Raw genomic sequence first — 23,850 nt, 5'->3', positions numbered from 1 at the left:
CATCACTGGTTTTGTTCACTTCATAAGGTGCTATTCCACCTTCCACCACATTAGTCCTCTTTCCACTAACAAGAGACTGGATCAAAAAAAAAAATAAAGCCATACTCTCAAAAAAAAAGAAGGCGGCAATTTTTTGATTGAGTTCCATATTCAAACTTTCTCTGCTTGCCAGTTTCCCAAAGCACTGACTTGAGACTGCTCCCAAACAAAACCCATAAAAATTGTTTCCTGGCTAGCAACCTTAACATGGCAAGGTCTATTGGCACCCAACTTCTAATAAATAATAAACTAATTGGTATTTACCTCAAATATGCCTTTGCATGTTTTCTCTAATGCTTTTCGTGTAAAAGCTACACTAAAAGCTTTAGGGCAAATATTTCCTTTCAAGGGAACAGCTGCACAATATCTTAGCTCAATGTGTTAGCGACACCTAGTGTCACAATACTGAAATACAGTCATGCACTGCTTAACAGGAATTACATGCCATGAGGTAATTTTGTCCTTGTGCAAACATCAAAATTGTGTTTACACAAACCTAGATGGTATAGCCTAATATGCACAGAGGTTATTTATAGAAACAACCATTGCATTTGCAGTGTGGTGCTGACCAAAATCTTATCCCCGCACACAACTGTATATTCAAAAGCTCTAAGAAAACACCCCAAACGTTAACTTCGAACCTATGATATATTGTTCCTCACAATACAATTGTCATCTTCTAGATGCTGTAATGAATTCATTTTCAAGATTTCTGAAAATATTAAGCATTTCAAAAAAGAATGAAAAAACTAAGTAGGCATTAAATAGAAAGTACGAAAAATACACTAGGCTATTACAAAGTTACCATCCTGGGTTTCTTATTTACTGAAAATTTTAAATAAGAACGCTTTATTACTTAAACTATACTGCACAATGCAAATTTGGCCTTATGACTTAACTTTTAACATAATGTAAGTCTAAGTCTAACAACCAAATTCTGTTTCTTCTGCAACTATGCTATCTTATACACCAGCCAGCACCAGCCCAGTTCAAGACCTGGAAAATATCTGACTCTTACTTCTAAATGTCTTTATCACTTATCACAACAAACTTAGTTCAGGGTCTTACCATCTCATATTTGGACAATGTTGAAACTGCCTCCCAACCAACCTCATCATCTTTTCTTGTCTTCTTATTTTCTAGTCACTCCATTGCCAGAATAAGATCAATTAAATATGGATTTTGAAATTTATCTCTATCACTCAAAAAATTTGAACAAGTCCCTACCAACTGAAAGATCTAAAATTCCAACTCTTCATCCTAAAATCTCTTCCCTGCTACCATTCAGTTATTTGAAAAGATGAAATCTACCCTTTGCCACAACATGGATAAAATGTGAGGTAAATTATGCTATGTAAAATAAGTCATAAAGGAAAATTACTATATAGTATCTCTCACATGTGGGATATAAATATTCAAAGCAAATGAACTAACAAAACAAAATAACTCTTAGACTCTATAGAAAATATGGTGGTCACCAGAAGGGAAGGCGAAAGGTAGGAAGAAAGAGTAGAGGGAGTCAATTTGGCAGTGGAAACTAGAACTTTGGTGCTGAGTACAGAAAAACATATTCACATATTGATATGTGAGATTTAATCCAAAATTTATAGTTTCATAAACTAATGATAAACTATATATATGATACATATAAAAAATATGAAATTTCCTCCCTGAAACTTCTATATATCATTTCATGAAAACAGAGAGTAAACAACCACTAAAATGTATGTCAAGAATCCTAAGAAGTTATTCGTGTTAAATGAAATAATGAATGACTGCAATATCTGACATATATTCATTGTCATAAACAACAATTCCTCCAACTTGAGGCCTATTGATAGTGTTAGTCAAACCACAATAGAGAGACACAATTTTTTTTTTTTATTTCCATTCTGGCACAAAGAGATACGTCTGTAAACTATAAACACAAGTTTAGATGATGTGCAAGCGAATAGCTATCAGTTAGTAAAAGTTCACTCTCATTTGGTTCCTACAGTAACAAGCATCCCACACATTATTACCAGTTTGTAATATTACCAGCACCAGTACATGCTCCACATATCTAAAATCAAACAATATGGTCTCCCTGGTGGTGCAGTGGTTGAGCACTGGGCTGTGAAGCTGCCCGCAGCCTGTGCAGGGCCGGTTCGATCCCCGGCCATGGTGCGACAGACCTCTCCTACAGTGCCTGCTGCTCCCCTCAGCAGTGTATTTCTTCATCAGTCTGCTGTTCTGTTCCCCGCTCTGGCTCTGGTGATATCTCTCACCCCCCCGCGCTTCTGACTATACCCAGTGCTTGTATAAAATAAATAAATAAATCTTTAAAAATAAATAAATAAATAAAATAAAACTATCTTTTTCACCCGAATTTGCTCTTTATATTTTCCTCCTTTTATAAAAGGTATCACTGTCTACCTCTGTACAAAGTCCTCCAATGGCTTCTAAAACTCAATTTCTCTTGTTTAATAAAGCAAAAACATTATACAAGTCCTAAAAGATGTATAAAAGACAACAAAAACATTTTAAAAACGCTCAACATTTCATAATCATGGAAAAGCTAATGAAAACCAGGATACATCACCCATCAGAATAGCTAAAAATAAAAATACAACACCAAATTTTGTCGAAGTGGTGGAACAACTCATACACCATTGGGGGAAATGTAAAATAGTACGGCTACTTTGGAAAGAGGTTTAGAGAACTGTTGTAAAACTAACCACATTCCTAACCTATGAAGCAGAATTCCACTTACATATATTTGCCTAAGAGAAATGAACACATTTACAAAACAATTTACAAGAATCTTCATGACAGCATTATTCATAATAAGCAAAAGCTACAAATTAGGCCAGCAATTCATTAAGAGAGGGAACAGACTACAGTACAGACACTGGAATATCATTCAGCAATAAAAAAGATCAAACAATATGGGTGAATCTCACAAATATGCTGAGTGAAATAAAACTTACACAAAAAAGCATTCATACTGTATAACAGAATAGTACAGGAAGTTCTAAAACAGGCAAAAAAAGAGCAGTGGTTGCTTGTGGATAAGGTGGAGGAAAAAAATCAACTGGGAACAGTCATAAGGGAAATTTCTTAAGTGATAATCATGATCTGTATCTTAACAGAAACAGCAATTACACAGGTAGATGAACTTGTCAAAGCTCAGAAAATGTATACTTAAGACTTGTGTATTTAATTGTACATAAATTGTAATAAAAATTAATCAAATGCTGAACTTGAATAATACGCACACTAAAGTAGAAAAAGGACAGTAGTCAGTGTTTGTAATTCATATTGAAATGTGCCCAATAAAATGGATAGATAGACAAGAGAAAAAGCAAGCATAGTAAAATTTTAATGCTATAATCTAGGTGATAGGTACATATATATATATATTTATATATATATATATATATATATATATATATATATAGCTTCACTGTAAACCTGTTTCAACTATCTCTGTACTCAGAAATTCTCAAGTCCTTCCAATGGTCTACAAAGCCCAAGCTCATCACCATTTCTAGGACACCACCTTGCCCACCCAGCTCCAGGTAAATTGCCTTCTTGATCCTAAATATAAGAAACATAATTCTATCAGAGTACAGGCTTTGAAATGCCCTTCCCTCAAATCCCCATGAGGATTACTCCTCTACCTCTCTCAAACCTTTGAGAGGCCTCCCCAGACCACCCCATATATTATAGCAACCCACATCAACCACCCCACCATAACAACTAGCACCTCCTAGCACAGTATGTTTATTAATTATCATCTTCCTCACCCTCCAACCCACCTAACAAAAATGGCTTCATTTCTCTCATAGTTGCTACCTAGGACCTTGAACAAATTCTGGGATGTAAAAGGCAATCAATAAATCTTTGCTGAGTGAATGAATTAATAAATGAACAAGACATTAATAAATGGCAAGACATTAAAAGAATGCAATGTGGCAAATCTATCAAGTCTTACTATAGCTACCTTTTATTGCTCTCTCCAAATTGCAGGATTATACAGATATTTATTTCAATGTTCTTTAAGAAAAAAAATTTAGGAAATCTATGTCAATGTTCAAGTGTAGAGAAAAGAACATTTCTACCTCAGAGTCTCTGAATCACTGTCTGCTCTTTTCAATGTAGCCTGGCTAAATCTTAACTTCTGTGCTACTTCCTTATTATAGTTTTATTCTTTTCTTTATATTGCAATTTAAGTTGTATGTTAATTTATTTTTATTTAAACCTCTCCATGAGCTCTGCTAGAGTAAAAGCCATGTCTATTTTGCTCGCCCAAAATATATATTTTATCCCAGACTGTACTGAATAAGTGAACACCATTTAAGTCCTCATAGCACCAAGTTCATGCACCAATCAACCTATGTGTAACACTAGGAGAAAAAAATAAAACAATCCAGTCAAGAAATGGGCAGAAGAACTTAAAAGACATTTCTCCAAAGAGGAAATACAAATGGAAAAATGTTCAACATCCCTTATAATCAGGGAAATGCAAATCAAAACCACACTGAGATATCACCTTACACCAGTAAGAATGGCACATATCAAAAAAACATGCAACAACAAATGTTGGCGAGGATGTGGTGAAAAAGGAACTCTCCTGCATTGCTGGTGGGAGTGCAAACTGGTCCAACCACTATGGAAAGCTGTCTGGAGGCTCTCAGTCTACTAAAAATGGAGCTTCCATATGACCCGGCAATTCCACTCCTAGGAATCTACCCAAGGTCACAAAAACATTGATTCAAAAGAACACCTGTACACCTATGTTTATTGCAGCACTATTTACAATAGGTAAAACCTGGAAACAACCCAAATGCCCAAAAATAGATGACTGGATCAAGAAGATGCGGCGTATATACACAATGGTATATTATTCAGCAATCAAAAAAGATAAATTCATGCCATTCACAACAACATGGATGGAACTGGAAGGACTTATGCTCAGTGAAATAAGCCAGAAGGAAAAAGAAAAATATCAGATGGTTTCACTTATAGCAGGAATATAGGGGAAACAAATAACACATCAGTGTAAAAAAATAGTAACAGTACAAAACAAAACAAAGCAAAAACGAACAATTATAAATCAGAGACATACTGCAGGGGAGGAGGAGGGAGAGGGATCAGAGGGAGGGAGGGGGGAGCATAGAGGACTGAGGTGATGGTGCACGGGTGCATTGGAGAAGGAAACTCTATGGGGACTACACCTGAGGAGGTGGGGGGAAGCAAGTATTATTTAAAAATGAACAATGATGTAAAAAATAAAAAAATTAATATAAAAGGGCCTCCCCTGATGGCGCAGAGGTTGAGCGCTGGGCTGCGAAGCTGCCTGCAGCCTCTATAGTGCCGGTTCAATCCCCGGCCACCTGCGAGGGTCCTACGTGGCGCAACAGACCTCTCCTGCTGCGCCCTCTGCTCCCCTCAGCAGTGTATTCCATCTGTCTGTTCTGTTCCCTGCTCTGGCTCTGGTGAATTCTCTCACCCTCCTGTGCTTCTGACTGTACCCAGTGCTTGTATAAATAAATAAATCTTTAAAAAAAATTAATATAAAAAATAAATGAAGGGAAATAAAAACAATGTTAAAAAAAAAAAGAATATCTTACCAAAAACAGGCAGTGACAATGTCAGGGGTAGGTGAGAGGAGGGCCTGTTTATCCAAAGCATCAACATAACAAATCATTCTTTCTTATGGAAGGTACATCATACCTTCTTACAATGAAAACTAAAACTTAACTGCCAAACTACTTGCATGACAAATCATCTGCTATCCTGTTTGGGGAGTAATGATGTGTATCTCTTGGCTCATGGCTTTGAATTTAAAGGCAGACAGAACTGAGTTTGAATTCCAGTTCCACTTCCTACAAGCAGTGTGACCTTACCAACTCCAGAATGGAGCAACCTCTACCTCGCAGTATACAACAGATGAGATAATGCATATACCAAGTTCTGTGAACAAAGAAAAAGCTGAATTGATAGAACAGAAGAAACTTATTTCCCCAAACTGCCTCCTGCTTCTTGAATCAGACCTCAAAGGACAATACTACCACAACAGTACACAGCTAGTCAATGAAAATTCATTGAAGAAAAGATTATTTAAGCTTCTCAAAATACAGTATGGGCATAAACATTACTTTAAAGAAGTAATTTAAATTATGCGGAAGACCTTTAAATTACTCACAGATAAATATAAGTTCACTTTGAATCTATGAAAAGTAATACCTCTAATTATAACTGAAACAAGTGGGCAGCTGAGTGCCGCCAAAGGAATGTGCTCAGTCCAGTCAGCAGCCCTCATCACACAAAGCTCAGCCTTCTTGTTAAAGCTCTAGCTTCCTCTTCGCCTTCAAGTCTGTCAACAAACAGACTAATGGATCACAGCATAGTCCCCATTAGTAAGAAGAAGTCACATTCATAAAATCCTTTCTTCTGATCACAACCTAGAAAGATTTCTCTTGCTAGGTAGGGAAACAACAACAACAACAAAACACTGCTGGATTGTAAATCCTTTGTCCCTGCCTGTGGCATAATAGTTAAATTACAAACAGCATTGCAGAGCCTTGAATAATGTCAACCACACATCCCTAAAGGCAAAAGAAAGAGAACACTAACTCTATGTCATGTCAGCAGAATTCTTGTACCTCTGCAAAATAAAGCATTTTTTAAAAACAAGAATAAAAACCCTTCAGCTGTGCAACCAGCTTGAAAAAAATTTACAACGCAAATCCTAAATACCTAATGACACATAATTATATGATTAGATGAAAGATGAAATCATCATAAGTGATTAATCAAAGAATGATTTTTCACTTGAAATGTAAGAAGAATTTGAAATCCAATGTCCTTGTTACTTAACAATTCTTATGCCACTATAGCCAAATTCTGTACTCAAGGAAAAAAATGAAAAAATAAGAAAAAAACTAAAAGCAAATAAGTAAGTTAAAAATTAACAAAAAGCGGGGTGGCGCAGCGGTTGAGCGCTGGGTTGCGAAGCTGCCCGCAGCCTCTGCAGTGCTGGTTCGATCCCCGGCTGCTCCCCGGCCACTGGAGGAGGGTCCCACATGGTGCGCAGACCTCTCCTGCCGCCCGCTGCTCCCCTCAGCAGTGTACTTCGGTCTGCCTGCTCTGCTCCCTGCTCTGGCTCTGGTGAATTCTCTCACCCTCCCGTGGTTCTGACTGTACCCAGTGCTTGTATAAATAAATAAAAATAAATCTTTAAAAAAAAAAAAATTAACAAAAAGCGAAAAAAAAAATAGAAAAAATAAAAACAAATTCTATATTTAAGAGTATCCTGAATTCCATTAAATCTGAGGGAATGCATGTTTCTTATAAATCTTTTAAGAAGTAACCATAATTTTCAAAAAGAACAACAAAAAAATTCTAGCTGAAACAAGGGGATACAAACAAGTTTGGGGAATTCATTTGTTAAAGGCACAAATTAAAATTATATTGGGGCCTCCCTGGTGGTGCAAGGGATTAAGCACCACACTATGAAGCAATCCACAGCCTCTGTGGCAGGGGTTCCATCCCTGGCCACCCAGGGAGATTCCCGCATGGCGCAGCAGACCTCTCCTGTCTCCCCCACTGCTCTCCTCAGCAGTGTACTTAGGTCAGTCTGCCTGTTCTGTTCCCCACTCTGTCTCTGGTGAATCCTTTCACCTCCCACACCTCTGGCCTGTATCCCAGCTTGTATGCATAAATAAATAAATCTTTAAAAAAATAAAATAAAATTATATTGGTCCTGAACTCCCAATTACAAGAGAACCTCACAGTAGAAGTCTCCCGACCAACCTCCAATTACTGGAGGGACAGGATATTTAGGTCATGCCCAAACACTTGGAATCTAAGCACAAAAAGCTAAGTGTGAAGTCCCTACCATACCTTGCTGGGCCAGAATCCTACCATGCCTCTTCCTCATTTAGGACATTTTATTTTAGGTCATCCCAAAATGGAATATGTAGGATTTAAAAAGCAAAGTGGGACCAATATTAGGCAATTTAAAATATTTCTCCAAATTGGGATTTATACAGACATAAAATAACCTTTGTTCAAGTATATGTATAACATCATTTTCGTAATACCAAAAAAAAAAAAAAAAAAGCCTAGGACATTTGTTTTTCATTAACAGGGAGGGAAAATAAATTAGCAAAAATCCAAATAATAGAATTTTTACACAAATAGTCAATGAAGACATTTTCTGAATACTGACATTAAGTGAAAAACAAAAAGGACATAAGAAATTAGAAATTCTGGTTGCTTTACAGTAAGGGAAACTGGGGTCCAGATGTAGGAGGGGGCTGTTTTGTCCTTCTTACCTCCTTGTGCGCACTATGAATGTTTTAACTGATAGAGAACACTGATTTTTTTAAAAAATGATCGTTGATTTAAAAAAAGAATACCTTCAGTAAGCCCATTTAGTCTTCTGTAAAATGGGGGAAACAATTAATAATAATGTCTACATGATAGAGCCGCCATAACAAAACATGAGCTCCTGCATATAAAGTGATTCCCATAATTCCTGGCCCACCTTACAAGTCACTTACAGCAGCTTTCATTTCCCACTTGCCCATTATTGCTTGAGGTTTGTATGGTGTTGCCACAGAGCAGTCTCTTAGCAACTGCTTTTGAAATAAATGGATGAGGCCTTAGGAAAGTATGGTTAGATCTCACATCAGCTGGCATGCTGGAAAGTATTCTATCTTTGGGATTTAACTATTTTCATACTTACAGGGATGCTCCACACTTGCATTCCATCACTGTAGCCAATCATAACCAGCAAAGGTGGCTCATTCCCAGTGCTATGTATTTCATTAAATTCCATATTTCTTGATGTATCTATATTATAATTAAGTAACAAAGAAGCAAATTAAAGATACAATGTCAAAAACAAACAAAAAGATATAAAACAAAAAGAAAAGCACAATGTCAAGCAAGGAAACAAAACACTTTTAATGCCATTAGTGACAACTGTTTAGGTTGTTTTTCAATAAAGTGCACAAGTAATTAGAAGACATCATTCAATAAAAAGTGAACAACAAGCTGAAATGATAAAACTAGGTTTATTATGTAAGACTACTTACAATTACCAGCACAAATAAGGTTTTTAAAAAATCAAGCCCAAAGGGAAGTGGGAGTCCCATAGACTATGGAAAAGGATTATGGGTGCTTTAGTAATGGGTGTTGAGTTGCAACATACATCTGAAGGTGTGACTATATACCCACAAAATGTATATAATGTTGTAAACCATTGTTACCTCAATAAAAATAATACCATAAAAATAAATTACTAAGCTCAAGCTAGAAAACTAAGGAGTTATAATATCAGGATCAAAACTATGTACAAATGATAAATGAAAATGAAATATTTTGCCAAAAAACATGTAAACATGAAGTGTAATCACTTAGAATTTCTAGTGTTTGTAAATTTAACAATGACGTTCCTTTATGCAAAGGAAGTGAATCCTGATATATCCTGAAGACACTAGGCATATTACTACTACTAAAGAATTACATGTTCATCAGTGAATACTATGTATCATACAAGAGTATCTTAAGACATATTTTTATGTAACAAAACTATTGTACCTCAGGAATCACTAATTGAGGGTAGGGTAGGGGCTGGAGCAAGTAGTAGGAGGGGCCCAATGGTCTATGGTAAGGGACTATGGGTGTTTTGGTGGTAGGTGTGTGTGTGAACCTAGTCCTCCAAATCATATACAGTGTTATAAACCATTGGTACTGCAATAAAAATAAAATCACTAATTAAAACATTCTATTTTCAGATCATAATTTTGTCTTCCAGCAAGTTTACTCAGCTATTTCCTTTATATCCACTCTTTCACTTAATTACCACCTCCAGTCCACTGACACCCGACTTCTCCCTACTCTTTCAACCATCTTAAATGTACACTCTTTTCATATTATGTTCTTTGATCAATCATCTTTGTGCCTTCTGTCAATAATCTACATTTTTTTATCCCTTGATCTTTGTACGTTACCCAACTAGCAAAACTCAAATCTCAGCTGAACCCAATCTTAAGATCTGGGGTATAAGCCAGAGGTAAGGGAGGGAGGTTGGTGAGAGGATTCACCAGAGACAGAGTGAGGAGCAGAACAGGCAGACCTACTGAAACACACTGCTGAGGGGAGCAGGCGGCAAGACAGGAGAGATCTGCTGCGCCATGTGGGTTAGCTCCCTGGCTAGCCAGGAATGGAACTTGTGCTGCAGTGGCTGCTGATAACTTCATAGTGCTCCTTGCGCCCCGAGGGAGGCCGTGAAACTTATTCTACCGTTTCTTTAATTACTTTCTTAAATCTTCTCCAAGTTCTAACCCCACCCAACCTGTCATCACTCAGCAGATAATCTGCTCATACTGCACAAGGAAACTAGAAATTTCCTGTTTCCAAAGACCTGTGTATATCTGTATGCCCTGCAATAGTGTGGTTCACAAGAAATATATCATTTGATCATTAAATGACCAAAATGCTATTTCTCATACTGATTTGGTCTTCACTCACAATAGTTACTGGGAATGTTAAAGTTCTTTTATATTAACAAAGGCAACTTTTGGAAAACATTTATGGATGGGGGCTAGCTGCTATGAAAATAAGCATGGAGGGTTGACATTCCAGTTCTACCCTCTCAAGTCCAGAGAGGGGAGAGGGGCTGGGGATTCAATCAATTTCCAATGGCTAATGACTTGATTATACCTGGGATACAGTGAAGCCTCCACATAAGCCTAAGAGGGCTTCCAGGTTGGTTAATATATACAGATTTGGGGGAGAAGTACACACCTAGAGAGTGGACTGGAGCTCCCCACCTTTTGCCCACATCAACTCTTCCATCTCCTACTAGTCGCTGCAATAAATCTATGATATAATGAATAAACCAGTTTCCAGAGTTCCTTGTTCTATTCAATCAAATATGATTGGAATGGTAGTTGCCTGAGACTTGCAAGAAGGGATGAATGTGGAGTGGTTAAATGAATAGAGAGAGCTTAGTTTTACAAGACTAAAAGAGTTCTATAGATTGGTTACATGACAGTGAGAATGTATTTAATCCTGAACTGTAGATGGTAAAGTGACTAATTTTTGCTATGTTTTTATATTTTTCTAAAGATTCCTTCACAAATGAAGAATAAGCCTGTTGAACATAAATAATGACAACAAAGAATAGCAGTAAAAATTGCTATCAGAAATGATCAAATCAGGATGGGCTAGGGTTAGTAAGAATTTCCCCTCGCAGTCTAGAAAGTTGGCAGTTCTTGTTATCTAGAGCAAACCAACTGGTTAATCTGATATGTTTGGGGACTGAAAACTATATACTCACTTTTAGAGTGAGAAAAAAATAGGATATTAAACCACACTGGCTACTTCTAACAACTTTTACAGTACAACGCCTTACAAAAACAAGTTTAGGGTATAAATCGGAATGCCTAAAAGCAAAAAAAGAACAGTGCCATCATACCAAGGGTTTATTAATCATGCTCTCTAATGAGCTCCACAAGTAAGAGTCACTTCCCAACACCAAGCCAAAGTCTGTACACTGACTAGAAACAGAGATACCAAGAAGGTCCAGGAATACAGAATCCCAACAACTCAAGTTCTTTTGGAAGAATCTCCTGTTAGTCATTACTCCACTCCCAACTATGATAAGCCATAATCAGTTGGGCTGCAGTCCAGAGGCAAGTGGCCAACTGGTATCACTTTATAATTCAAAGCAGAAAAGCAGAGGTCCCAAGTTTTGTGACAGAAACAAAGAGTAATCACAGAGCCGACTTCAATTTAAACATTGTAACTTTCAGACTGATTAACAGCTAATAGTTTCATTAATAAGGTAAGATAACTTAAATTTATAGACAGTTAATAGACATCTTAATTGTTTTGCCAGAAAAACTCCAAGTCTGACAAAGAGAAGCCCGGATGACTAACGCAATCTCCAGGTACACAAAACTCCTCTACAATGAAGCAGACTACTAGCATGGCTAGCATATGGCTGCTGTCCAAAGATTCTACTCCAGTATCTCCCACTAGGTGAAAGACAAAAGGCAGTAATCAAGGCATTACATCCAAGCTGTAACAGGCATAATCAGGGAAGGGCAGACTGGCTGATCACGAAACCCCTATACAAAAAAAAGTAAGTCCTAGTTAGCCTTCTTCAGGGTGTCCTTCCCACAGCCAAATTTTCAATCAATTGTAAATATCTCAAAACTTTGTGATACAAAGACCTGATCTCAGCAGAAACATTCTTGGAGAAAACACAAATAAGAGACAAAGTTAAGAATTGCTGTTTTAAAAAAGGAAGGAAGACAGGAAGGCAGGCAGGCAGTCTATCTATTAAGAAATTGAAGGGGCCTCCCTGTTGGCACAAGGGATTAAGCATCAGCACCATGAAGCAGTCTGCAGCTACTGCAGCACAAGTTCAATCCCCGGCCAGGGAGCTACATACATGGCGCAGCAGACCTCTCCTGTCTCACCCGCTGCTCCCCTCAGCAGTGTATTTCAGTAGATCTGCCTGTCCTGTTCCCCTCTCTGTCTCTGGTGAATCCTCTCACCCCCCCCCCCACCGCTGGCCTGTACCCCAGCTCTTGTATGCATAAATAAATAAATCTTTAAAAAAAAAAAAAAAGAACTTATTTTGAAAACTAAAAAGTTACTATAAGAAAACATAATCTAAAAAGTAAAGTAAGGATTCTCTATTTGGAATCAGGTGAACCTCCAACCAACAAACATTTAATTCATATGTTCCAAAATGTTAAAACCATACCATTTAAATCTGCATTTTCAAATCTGACCCAGACTATTTTCTCCTTTTCTTCTGTTAGAGGTGATCCACTGTAAGCCTGCAGAGTAAACAGAAATGTTTTTAATTCAAATGTTTTACAGGGGCCTCCCTGGTGGTGCAAAGGGTTAAGACACAGCACTATGAGGCTGCTCACAGCCACTGCAACACAAGTTCGATCCCCAACCAGGGAGGTGACTCACATGACACAGCAGACCTCTCCTGTCTCGCCCACTGCTCCCCTCAGCAGTATGTTTCGGTCAGTCTGCCTGTTCTGTTCCCCACTCTGTCTCTGGTGAATCCTCTTAACCCCCATACCTCTGGCCTGTACCCCAGTTCTTGTAGGCATAAATAAATCTTTAAAAAAAAAAACACAAATGTTTTACAGTCTAATATAATTGATGTTCAAAACAAAGAGTAACTTATTAAATAAGACCAACCCTATCCCTCCCCACTTTTAACTTCACTCACCCTATATCTTGGCAACTAGCACATTTTTTTAACATTTACTCCCAAAGAAAGTTATCTAGGAATGCAATAACCTTGGTCAAAAAGTGGGTTATTAAAGAACTGCAGAAGGGCCTCCCTGGTGGCGCAGTGGTTGAGCGCTGGGTTGCGAAGCTGCCTGCAGCCTCTGCAGCGCCGGTTCGATCCCCGGCTACTCCCCGGCCACCAGAGGAGGGTCCCACATGGCGCGCAGACCTCTCCTGCCACCCGCTGCTCCCCTCAGCAGTGTGTACTTCGGTCCTTCTGCCTGCTCTGCTCCCCGCTCTGGCTCTGGTGAATTCTCTCCCCCTCCTGCGCTTCTGACTGTACCCAGTGCTTGTATAAATAAATAAATAAATCTTAAAAAAAAAAGAACTGCAGAAACCTAAAATACAATGATCATAGTCTATTATGAAGCATCACTGTAATTCAAAGCACCAAAACACTATCCTGTACATTGATGAACAAATATGAAAGTTTAAGAAATAAACAAAACTATCCAGGAGTTTATGATCAGACAATTACACTCTTTCAAGAATTTTCTATAGTATTACTTTCTGCTCAGTTCCAGTTCTGGGCAAAGGGCACCAGCCAGTGTTAGGGGTGGAAAAAAGACTACTTTTTCAGTCTCTTATCTGGCTTCTAGACCCAACCTATTAACTAGTTCATGAAAGCCTGCAAGGTTTGCAAAGATAAGCATAAACTGCCTAGGAAAAGGGTCAACAATACCCATCAGCACTCAAAAGGAGTCATCGCCCCATAAAATAAGCATTTTCATTTAAATTTTTTTGTCAACAAAGAGCTACAAGATTTTCAGTTATAATGGGGGCGGCTGCAATTGTATGGGGAATATAAAAATAAAATTTAAAAAAAAAAGATTTTCAGTTATAAAGTATTACTGGGGTCACAATATTATTTATTATCAAAAGCATACAAAACCTCCATGCCATATATTTGTTTTATATGACCAGCTTTAAATTTTCATACCAATTACAGACCCCTTACACCACACCATACAAGCTTAAAGCCACTGAAAATACTAGAAGATAGCATTACTTTCATAGTAGGTTTACTATACAAAAAAATTATCTTAGCTATCCTCAGGATTTCAACTGTCTTTTTTTAACGAACAAGTGAGACATGTCTAAGTCAGTTCATTCCTCTGGACAAAAGAAAACCTGTACTAGAACCAGCTAATTCATTAACTTTTATCTTCAACCACCTTACTCTCATCTTTTTTTCCTGTGGTCTTGCTCTGTTCATCCTTGAAAACTTTTTTTTAATAAACTATTTTGGAATAATTTTAGATTATTAAACAGTACAGAATTCTCATATACCACTTAGTCGGTATCCCTATCTAATCTAATCAAATCTTACCTTACCAGGGTCCATTTGTCAAAACTAGAAGACTAAATCGCTACATTACTATTAAGCCGAGACTATTTGGACTTCACCAGTTTCACGACTAATGTCCTTTTCTCTGCTCCATGATCCAATTTGGGCCACCACACATTTGGACAACTTCCTTTTTCCCTATGTAAGGCGCCAGAAAAATAACATCTTTCAAAATGTTCTTCAGTTTAGCTGATTATAAAACTGCTTATCACCTGCAGTGTGATTCACTTCCCCCAATTTCTTTGCAACACGCTTTGAGTTCTGGGCAATACGCTGAATAAAGCAAAGTTAGAAAAAAAAAAAAAAAACATTCAGCGTGTTGGGATTCTTGAACTTTTCTTTCCAGTTCAGGATGAAACAAGAGTTTGACAACCAAGGTTTTGTGTGCCTTTGCTTAGTCTTCAAATTTTCCTCTCTTTAACAGACATGCTTGTTTTTTACTAAGCATTTTTGAGAAAATTCTCTGAAGATGACTAAAGCATGCAAGTGTTGCTTCTTATGTCTCTTCCTGCGGGTTCACTCCTAGCATGTGACAGCGTGCCATTTTGCCTCTCAGCTTGTGATGTCATTTACCCATGTTGAGATTTTCTCGGTTTGGCAGAAACCCACACAGGGTCCATCCAGCTTTCACTTGCTATCTTAATGGAGATCACTGCACCACCACACAAAGAGTCTGAGGTTGTTTTTTCCCCAGCATTGATTACTAGCTTCATTGATTCTTCAATGAAGGTATAGCTGTTCAAGCCCTCGTATTTAGCATCATTATGTTTGTGGGGTTGTTTTTTTATTTTTATTCTTGTGTTGAAGAACTGGGGTGTAGGCCAGAGATGAAGCAGGTGAGCGGATTCACCAGAGACAGAGCAGGGAGCAGGACAGGCTGCTCTACTGAAATACACTGCTGAGGGGAGCATATGAGACAGGAGTGGTCTGCTGCACCATGTGGGTTAGCTCCCTGGCTGAGTATCGAACTCAGGCCTCTGTAGTGGGCTGTCATGGTGGCAGGGCTGAGACTTAACCCCTCAGCCACCATAAAGGCCCAGCATTGTAACTTTTACCTCAATTCTTGACAGGATTTATTTACTTCTCCTTTTATTCCTTATCTAATTTCTAACACCTATATACATTTATCAGCACAAAGTTCTTGCTAAATTTTAAAAGATATAGGCACAATCACTGTAATTAAGTTGTGTTTTAATTTTTCACTGGAGAGAAGTCACTTCCACCCTAAACTATGTCTTTGGCAAAATACCGATTTCATGGGAGGGGCTCTGAAGGCTGGGTGGAGGTTGACTTTGGAAAAAAAAGACACAAGTAAACTTCTATAAGGGTGTATACTGGGAGAACCTAATCTCCTTATCCCCTTTCTAAAGAGAAGGCAGAACTTGAATGGTCCTATCTTTATCTACTGTGCCTTCCCAGTACCCTCCCCAACTGACATTCCCTTTTTCTACCACTCCCTGAAGCCACTGTCTTGTGTACGTTATCAAAATGGATTTTAGCTACATGGATGGATCAGTTAGTCAATGCTGGGATTCTCCTATGTACATAAGAGATGTACATACTATATTAAACTTCCTTTTCTTTCTTTCTTTTTTTTTTTTTTTTTGCTATGTTTTACTTATTTCTTTTATGGTGATGGGGAGGTTAAAAAGAAAAAGTTGAGTTTCTGCTTTAAAGAGCTTTCCCAAAGAGTGGGTATTCATTTTCATTATAATCATTACATATCATGGATGAACACTGTTCTCCTGGCTTCCATGAGAGTCTCAATTTAAGGTAACATGTATAACATGTTATTCTGAAATTCAGTGTATTCATTGAGCATATATGGGGTGTCCCCTTGTGCTCTTGTTGTCAATACCAATATGAAAAATATTGGCAGTTCAGTTACAGAACAAATTTTAAAAATCATAAGTACAGGGCCTCCCCGGTGGCACAGCGGTTGAGCGCTGGGTTGCGAAGCTGCCCGCAGCCTCTGCAGCGCCGGTTCAATCCCCGGCTCTCCCCGACCACAGGAGGAGGGTCCCACATGGCGCGCAGACCTCTCCTGCTGCCCGCTGCTCCCCTCAGCAGTGTACTTCAGTCCTTCTGCCTGCTCTGCTCCCCTCTCTGGCTCTGGTGAATTCTCTCACCCTCCCGCGCTTCTGACTGTACCCAGTGCTTGTATAAATAAATAAAGTAAATAAATAAATCTTTAAAAAAAAAATCATAAGTACAGCTTATGTTTAATTTGGATCTAAGCTAATAACTGAGAAATCATTTAGCAATAAGGTTCTCTGATATTTATATACCCTGTGAAACTGCACTTAATTATGGGACTGCTGATTCTAACAGCTGCACAATTAACATAGGAATAGGCAAAAATTATAAATCTGGATGCCAAATTCTAAACAAAAAGCAATCTCATTTTCGCCTATCTATAAATAGAGGATAAGAATTATCTGAATAATGTTAAATAAAGAGCAGAAGGTATTTAGAAGTGAGAAAATAAATTTTTTTCATTAAATCTTCCAGTTCACAAAATGCCTGTAAGGAAAATAGCAACATAAGACTAAAGATTAGTTACATTGCTATTATTCAGAACTTCTTGAAAGTAAAAAATGAATATGAATCAACTTCCTTGGTTTAAAGTTAATTGCCTTACAGTTTGTTATTTTGTAACTTCAAATCTATGTTACTCTTGAAAATTTAAAACAGAAAGTAAAATAATATAGCAAGTCAGAAACTTCACCCATACAACTAGACAGATGTTTATAGTTTTGGGGTATCCTAAAGCCTCTTTTCTCTAGTCAACCAAAAATACTTGCTATACACGGTTTCCACTAGCACAAAAGGTGCTTTTGTAACAAGTTGATAAAGAGGCACTCTTGAGGCAGGCAAATTACAAAAATTTAAAAATACCCCTTCCTTGGAAGTGCAGTCTCCTGCCAGGGCTAAGAGCTTAAGAGAAAGGAACAATTCATAGAACAAATTGGATCTCAGCCCCCCCCATTGCTCTCCAAGGTCTGCCATTCTGTGCAGAATTTAAGATGTATAGTTACAGCAATCTTGATGCCTACCATTCCCAGTTAGCCAGTTTCCTTCAAAATCAAATACCCAGCCTTCCCTTTCATTTCAACCAATGCTACTTCCAGTGTCCTTGGGAACCTGACTCTTACTTCTTTCTTTGCTGATTCCCTTAGCAATCAAATATTCAGAATGTACTATCATGTGTAACACTTACTGATAGGTTGCTATTATCTCTGGTTGGTTCCCTTTTTTTTTTTTTAATTTATTTATTTATACAAGCACTGGATACAGTTAGAAGCGCAGAAGGGTGAGAGAATTCACCAGAGCCAGAGCAGGGAACAGAACAGGCAGAAGGACTGAAGTACACTGCTGAGGGGAGCAGTGGGGGGCAGGAGAGGTCTGTGCGCCATGTGGGACCCTCACCCAGTGGCCGGGGATCAAACCAGCGCTGCAGAGGCTGCAGGCAGCTTCGCAACCCAGCCATCAACTGCTGTGCTACCGGGGAGGCCCTGGTTGTTTCCCTTATTAACCAAGCTCCTCAAGAAAGGAAACCATTTATTTTTCCTTACATGCCCCACAGACCTTCTTTTGCTGACCAAGATTCATTCAAGCTGACTTAATAAAGAATTACCAGGCCTCTCTGGTGGCAGAAGGGGTTAAGACACAACCTATGAAGCTATCCACAGCCACTGCAGCATGAGTTTGATCCCCGACCAGGGAGCAACCCACATGGCACAGCAGACCTCTCCTGACCCACCTGCTGCTCCCTTCAGCAGTGTATTTCACTCAATCTACCTGTTCTGCTCCCACTCTGTCTCTGGTGAATCCTCTCTCCGCCCCCATACCTCTGGCCTGTACCCCAGTTCTTGTATGAATAAATAAATCTTTTTTTAAAAAAAAAAGAATACCGGGCCTCCCTGGTGGTTCAGCGGTTGAGCGCTGGGTTGCAAAGCTGCCCGAAGCCTCCATGGTGCCGGTTCAATCCCCAGCTGCTCCCCGGCCAACAAAGGAGGGTCCCGCATGGCACGCAGACCTCTCCTGCCGCCCGCTGCTCCCCTCAGCAGTGTACTTCGGTCCTTCAGCTTGCTCTGCTCCCCACTCTGGCTCTGGTGAATTCTCTCACCCTCCCGTGCTTCTGACTGTACCCAGTGCTTGTATAAATAAATAAATAAATCTTTAAAAAAAAAAATACCAACATTCTCTGACACTTGCCTTTATTGGATGAATACAGTTTATTTAATACAACTGAAATACGGATTTTAGACTTTTCAAGGAAGCTGGGAGACTGGTTCTATGAATGTGTTTTTTGAACAGTTAAGTTACAAAAACCTTGGCAGTCAGAGAAAACGGACATTATCAAAAGGAAACCTTTCCTTTCAATAATTCTACTATGCAATGTTTCCCAAAGCTACTGTTTCACAAGAATCAGCTGAGATTCTACTACAGACAAAAGCTACTGAATGCCCTATAAGAGAGGGGCCTGGTAATTATTCTTAATGTTAAGTCTAGGCAACAGTGCATTAGAGATGATCCTAGGAGGGCTGGTTGCTCTTACTGCTTAACAGTAAGGGGCTTACTCTCATATAAGCTAGAGTAAAAAGACATCCTGACGTGGCATTAAAATTCTGTTCAATATGTAAGAGATGCAGATGTGTGCTCAGTATAGTATTTAGTTAATATAATATCTAATTAATGAAAAGCACACTGTTTTTCTCACTTCAGACAGGCAACAAACATTTACTAGGACAGGTGAAAGATTTTAGAAATAGAATCCAACTAGAAAGTCCCAAGTTCCACCTCTCAACTAACATCTCATCTTGATTTCTCTTAAGAGGGTTAAGTCCTGGGGCATAATAAATGCACCACTGTAATACAAAATTAAGACAAATCTAATAACAAGTATAGTACCACCCTACTAGTGCTCAGGATGCTAAAACAAAAGTGTTTCTGGAGATGATATGACTGTCAAGTTCAGGATATCGCACATTTTAGAGCTCTCCTGGCCAATGGTAAAACCTACCGTTTTTGAAACCCCATTTAACTTACCTGTGGCACAACATCCTGCAGAAAAGTCACAACACTTTCCATGTAGGACTGCTCCCTGAAAAAGGGTGAAATGGAAAAGTTTTGTCGTGACAGCTTAAGATGAATATGGAAAACCTCTTTTCTATAAGCCCTAATAGAGTCACTCATTAAAAAAAGAAAAGAAAAAGACCTGGTAGTCCTGCTATACAGCTTTCTTGTTTCATAGGTCTTTCTATTAAATGCAAATAAGCTTTTAACATTTTTAAACATTATCTCTTCTGAAAAGTCACGCTCTTAACTTGTATTTGAAGGAATGATGACAGAAGACTTGGCTAAGGCAGGACCTTACTCTTGAGTCAGAGCAGACGAATGCCCTAGTTAGAGTAAGAAAAACTATTGCTGATGACTCAGTATTTAGTGACCTTCTCTTTAAATTGGTTAGGAACCTAGTTCCTTACCTGTATATAACGAAGCCAATCTGTATTCATTACTAATGTCTGCTGAACATGCAGGGATGGGAGGAGTCATTAAGAAGTCCTCACAAGACAAAGGAAAATATTAAAATCCATAAAAGTTAATAGGGAAAATGATACCATTAAGGAAACTAAGATATTTTAAAATGAGAAGTATATGACTATCAGTAAGTAGAAAAAAACAATTTCTTCAAAATACCAAGTCAACTTCATTTCAGGAAAAAAGGTGAAAAACTACATTTGAAGATAATGTGAGCTACCCTAAAACCTATTTTAAAAAAATATATATATATATACACACACACACCATAGATATGCACAAAACTGTTTAGAACTAAACTTTTTTTTTTTTTTTGATTAGGCTACCTCTCCAGCCTCATTTTTCTGCAACGCTCCAGACTTAACTCTCCTTTAGTAATCTGCACCTTCAGTTCCTACAACATACCAAGCTCTCCTTTTAATCAAAACCTTTCTTGATTCAAGATAGCACCAGCTTTCTTTCTGCCTAGATTCCTTTTCATACATTCCCCTCCCCTTCAGATCTCCAACTTAAGTGTTATCTCCTCAGAGAAGCCTTTTCTGATAGCCTTAAGTCATATTCCCCATTGTCATTCTCTATCACAGCACACTGTGCACTGATCACAGCCTATAATTACCTATTTACAGTTTTTCCCACTAGAATTAAGCTCTATTATAGGAAGGAATCCCTCTCTATTACCTTATATCTCTAGAACCTTATAACCCAGTAGTTAGACATCACGTAAATGTACAAGTGATTAAAAGCACATCAAATGAATCTAAAAATTTTTAAACACCGAAATTACTTATTATGTAACAAAAGGCAATATATGTTGAATGCCATATGGTGAAGCAGCATAGAACACTGCAAAAAGTACACAGACTGTAGAGACAAACTGCCTGCGTTTTATCCCGATTCCCTTACCTGGCTGTTACCAAGGACAATTTACTTAATTTCTCTCTGTTTTGGTTTCCTGGCCAGTATAATGAAGACTGAAAGAGTACCTAACCCATAGCTGATACCATGCTTTACTTTTTGCCATGGTCCATAGTTGATAAAGATAGCCTTGGGAAACGCAGGAGGGAAAAAAGGAAATATTACAGTAAGATATAGTATGCATATGCTTTTTGTTAGTCTGAGAAGGCAACCTTTATGTAACACACTACACTACCCAAGGGAAATAATCCAAAATGCTATAATTCCCTTATGAGCATTTTAAAAAGCAGAAAACAAAAGTTATCTCCCTAGCTAACTACTGAAGGTTCATAATTTTCTGCTCAAACTTCTTTAAATAGGTCAACGTCTATGTCATTTATGAAAATAAATGCCTTTTCCACATCTGCTCACTTTTGCCTTTCCCTCATCAGTACACTCTTTCCTTTGCCTAAAACGTATCCTTAATTCTAACTTCCCAAATTCTACTCAGCTTTTAAAGTACAATATAAATGTTAGCTTATTATTGCAACATTTTCAGATGTTAAAATACTAAAATATTCCCACTAAAATACTCCCTCTATATTCTCATGCTGTTTTGCTGACATTTTTCATTGATTATAGTGATTTCAAATACACATACCTTAAAACCACATTAGATTAAAAGCTCTTAGAATGTGTAGATATGCTATGTGAAAGAATGCTTAAAAAGCAGAAATGCACTCTTTATGACATTGACTTTAAAACTTTCTGAGGAGACCTAGAGTAATAGACACATTTTATACCCTGATCTAATAAATGTATACATACATAGAAATATATCTATATGTGTTCACAGAAAAATACTTCCTCCTAATTATATTTTCTATTATTCTATTTCATAAAGGTCCTAATCCGCTAACTTGACTTCATGATCCACTAATTCTTAAATCTGGATTTTAAAAAAACATTGCTCTTTAGGATTTAACAGTGATTTTCATATACTCTATAAATGTACTGAATACATCAACATTGTTCTCAAATAATTCCTTTTATTTGGTCTTGTCAATGATATTAATTATCTTATAATGCCCAAATTAAAAATAATTTACAAAAGTAAGTATTGTTCAGAAAGGTAAACTAAATGATAGTCACTATAATGAGTAACCTCTGCTTTAGTTATTAGGCTTATCTGAAATTTGCTTACGTGACAGCCTGGGGGCGAACCACAACTCCACCAGTACAACGACTGGGTCTTCTCGGGGAATCTGTAGCCATAACTTCATTCACAAAACCTGTTTCCAGAAAAGACAGGGAAAATGGACCATTATTGTTAGGGATAGGAAGAAAAGTTTATGGTTGCTCACTTGAGATCCCTTGTTAAAATACCTAAAATGATTGAAACTTTCCCAACAATTTCTTATACCAGAAAAGGGAGCGGGAGAGAGAGCAAGTAGATTAAAAAAATTCAAATTACCATGAGATTTTTTTTTTATTTGGACCTAGCCCCAGAACCACAAAACTAGTTAAGACTCTTGTAGAACCCTTTGATCTACTGTTAAATTAGAAAGGTCTGAGAACCAGATTCTGGGATGAGAAGCCTAGCATATGATCACTTTATAAAAAATGCCACCTTTGTAAGCTAAAATCAAAGAATTTACTGAAATCTTATATTGAGAGAGTGAAAATACACTTGACCAAATGAACCTTCCAATTAAGACTGCACACTGTAACTGTGTATGGTGATGGATGTTAACTAAACTTATTGTGACGATCATTTCACAATAGCCACAAATATCCAGTCATTACGTTTTACACCTAAACTAGCATATTAATTCTATCTAATTTTTTAAACTGCATGGCCATAATTAACAAGATTTCTAAAATACTATTTTTAGTTTCCTGCTATTGTAACCTAATGACCAGAGTCTAAATAAGTAATAAAAATTTACATGACTTAGAAGCCCCTTATCCATTATGGTCACATCAATCAATCCTAATACTTGAATGTCTAATAAGCATTTGAATCACTGGAGAGGTTTTAAGAGCATGGAGTGTACTTAGTTAAGGTTAAGAGAGGACTGACAGCAATATTAAAGATCCTAGAAGCCTCAGAAAAGCCCACAGCCTGGAAGTAATCTTGAAAGCCCCTAAAACCATCACTTCTAAGTAGAGATCACACAATCACCTTATTTGAAAACTCCCAAGCCTGTGAATCCCACCTACTAAAACCAACACCCTTTGCCCCAACCAGCTCAGTTTCCCTTCTTCAGTGGGTACCTTCACCTCCAGCCCCTCAGCCCTCTCATTTCCTTTCCACCCTTTATTTCCCGAAACAAAGCCTCCCTAGACCTGCCCTTTAAGGGTCCTGTCGCCAGAGGACCCTCGCCAACCCCCCAGGCCCCACTCTCCCGAAAGATACTCGCACAGAGCTACCCATGTAACCTCCAACGCGGAGCTACCTCTGCCACCGACCGCCCTCTGGCCCCTTGCCGCCTCCCCTCCCCCTCCAATCTCGCCTCCCCTCCCACATCGAAATCCTGCCAGCCAAGCCCTCTCCCCTCACGCTGCTCGCTCCTTGTCCTTCCCCAGCCTCCCCAAAGCCGCAGCCCCGACAGTCCTCTCACCGGCCGCCCCGCCGGTAAACGCTGTTCTCCAGATCTAGGCTCACTGTTTGGAGTCTCCCCTCGTGACTGACAGCTACC

At 38.3% G+C, this 23,850-nt stretch overlaps 1 protein-coding gene across 4 annotated transcripts in view; it reads right to left on the bottom strand.

Moving 5' to 3' along the window:
- Nucleotides 1-22,435, bottom strand: part of BCAS3 (BCAS3 microtubule associated cell migration factor) — a gene marked incomplete at its 3' end in the record, with an annotated part of 480,594 nt that extends 458,159 nt beyond the window's left edge. For 3 of the 4 annotated variants that reach the window (XM_084239093.1, XM_084239095.1, XM_084239094.1), the window contains exons 1-4: nt 22,353-22,426; nt 19,763-19,817; nt 12,815-12,890; nt 8,777-8,883 (exon numbers count right to left, since the gene is read on the bottom strand). In XM_084239093.1, the coding sequence (XP_084095219.1) occupies nt 8,777-8,883; nt 12,815-12,890; nt 19,763-19,817; nt 22,353-22,423 (309 nt within the window). In that variant the 5' untranslated portion in view covers nt 22,424-22,426. Of the gene's footprint in view, nt 1-8,776; nt 8,884-12,814; nt 12,891-19,762; nt 19,818-22,352 lie in introns of all 4 variants that reach the window. The other variant, XM_084239092.1, reaches the window with a different exon arrangement.
- Between the last annotated feature and the right edge of the window lie 1,415 nt (nt 22,436-23,850).

This window comes from Talpa europaea (assembly GCF_964194135.1).
Source record: "Talpa europaea genome assembly, chromosome: 7".
Classification (NCBI taxonomy): Eukaryota; Metazoa; Chordata; class Mammalia; order Eulipotyphla; family Talpidae; genus Talpa; species Talpa europaea.
Note: the sequence above shows the minus strand (reverse complement) of the source record. Positions and strands in the feature narration are given on the sequence as shown.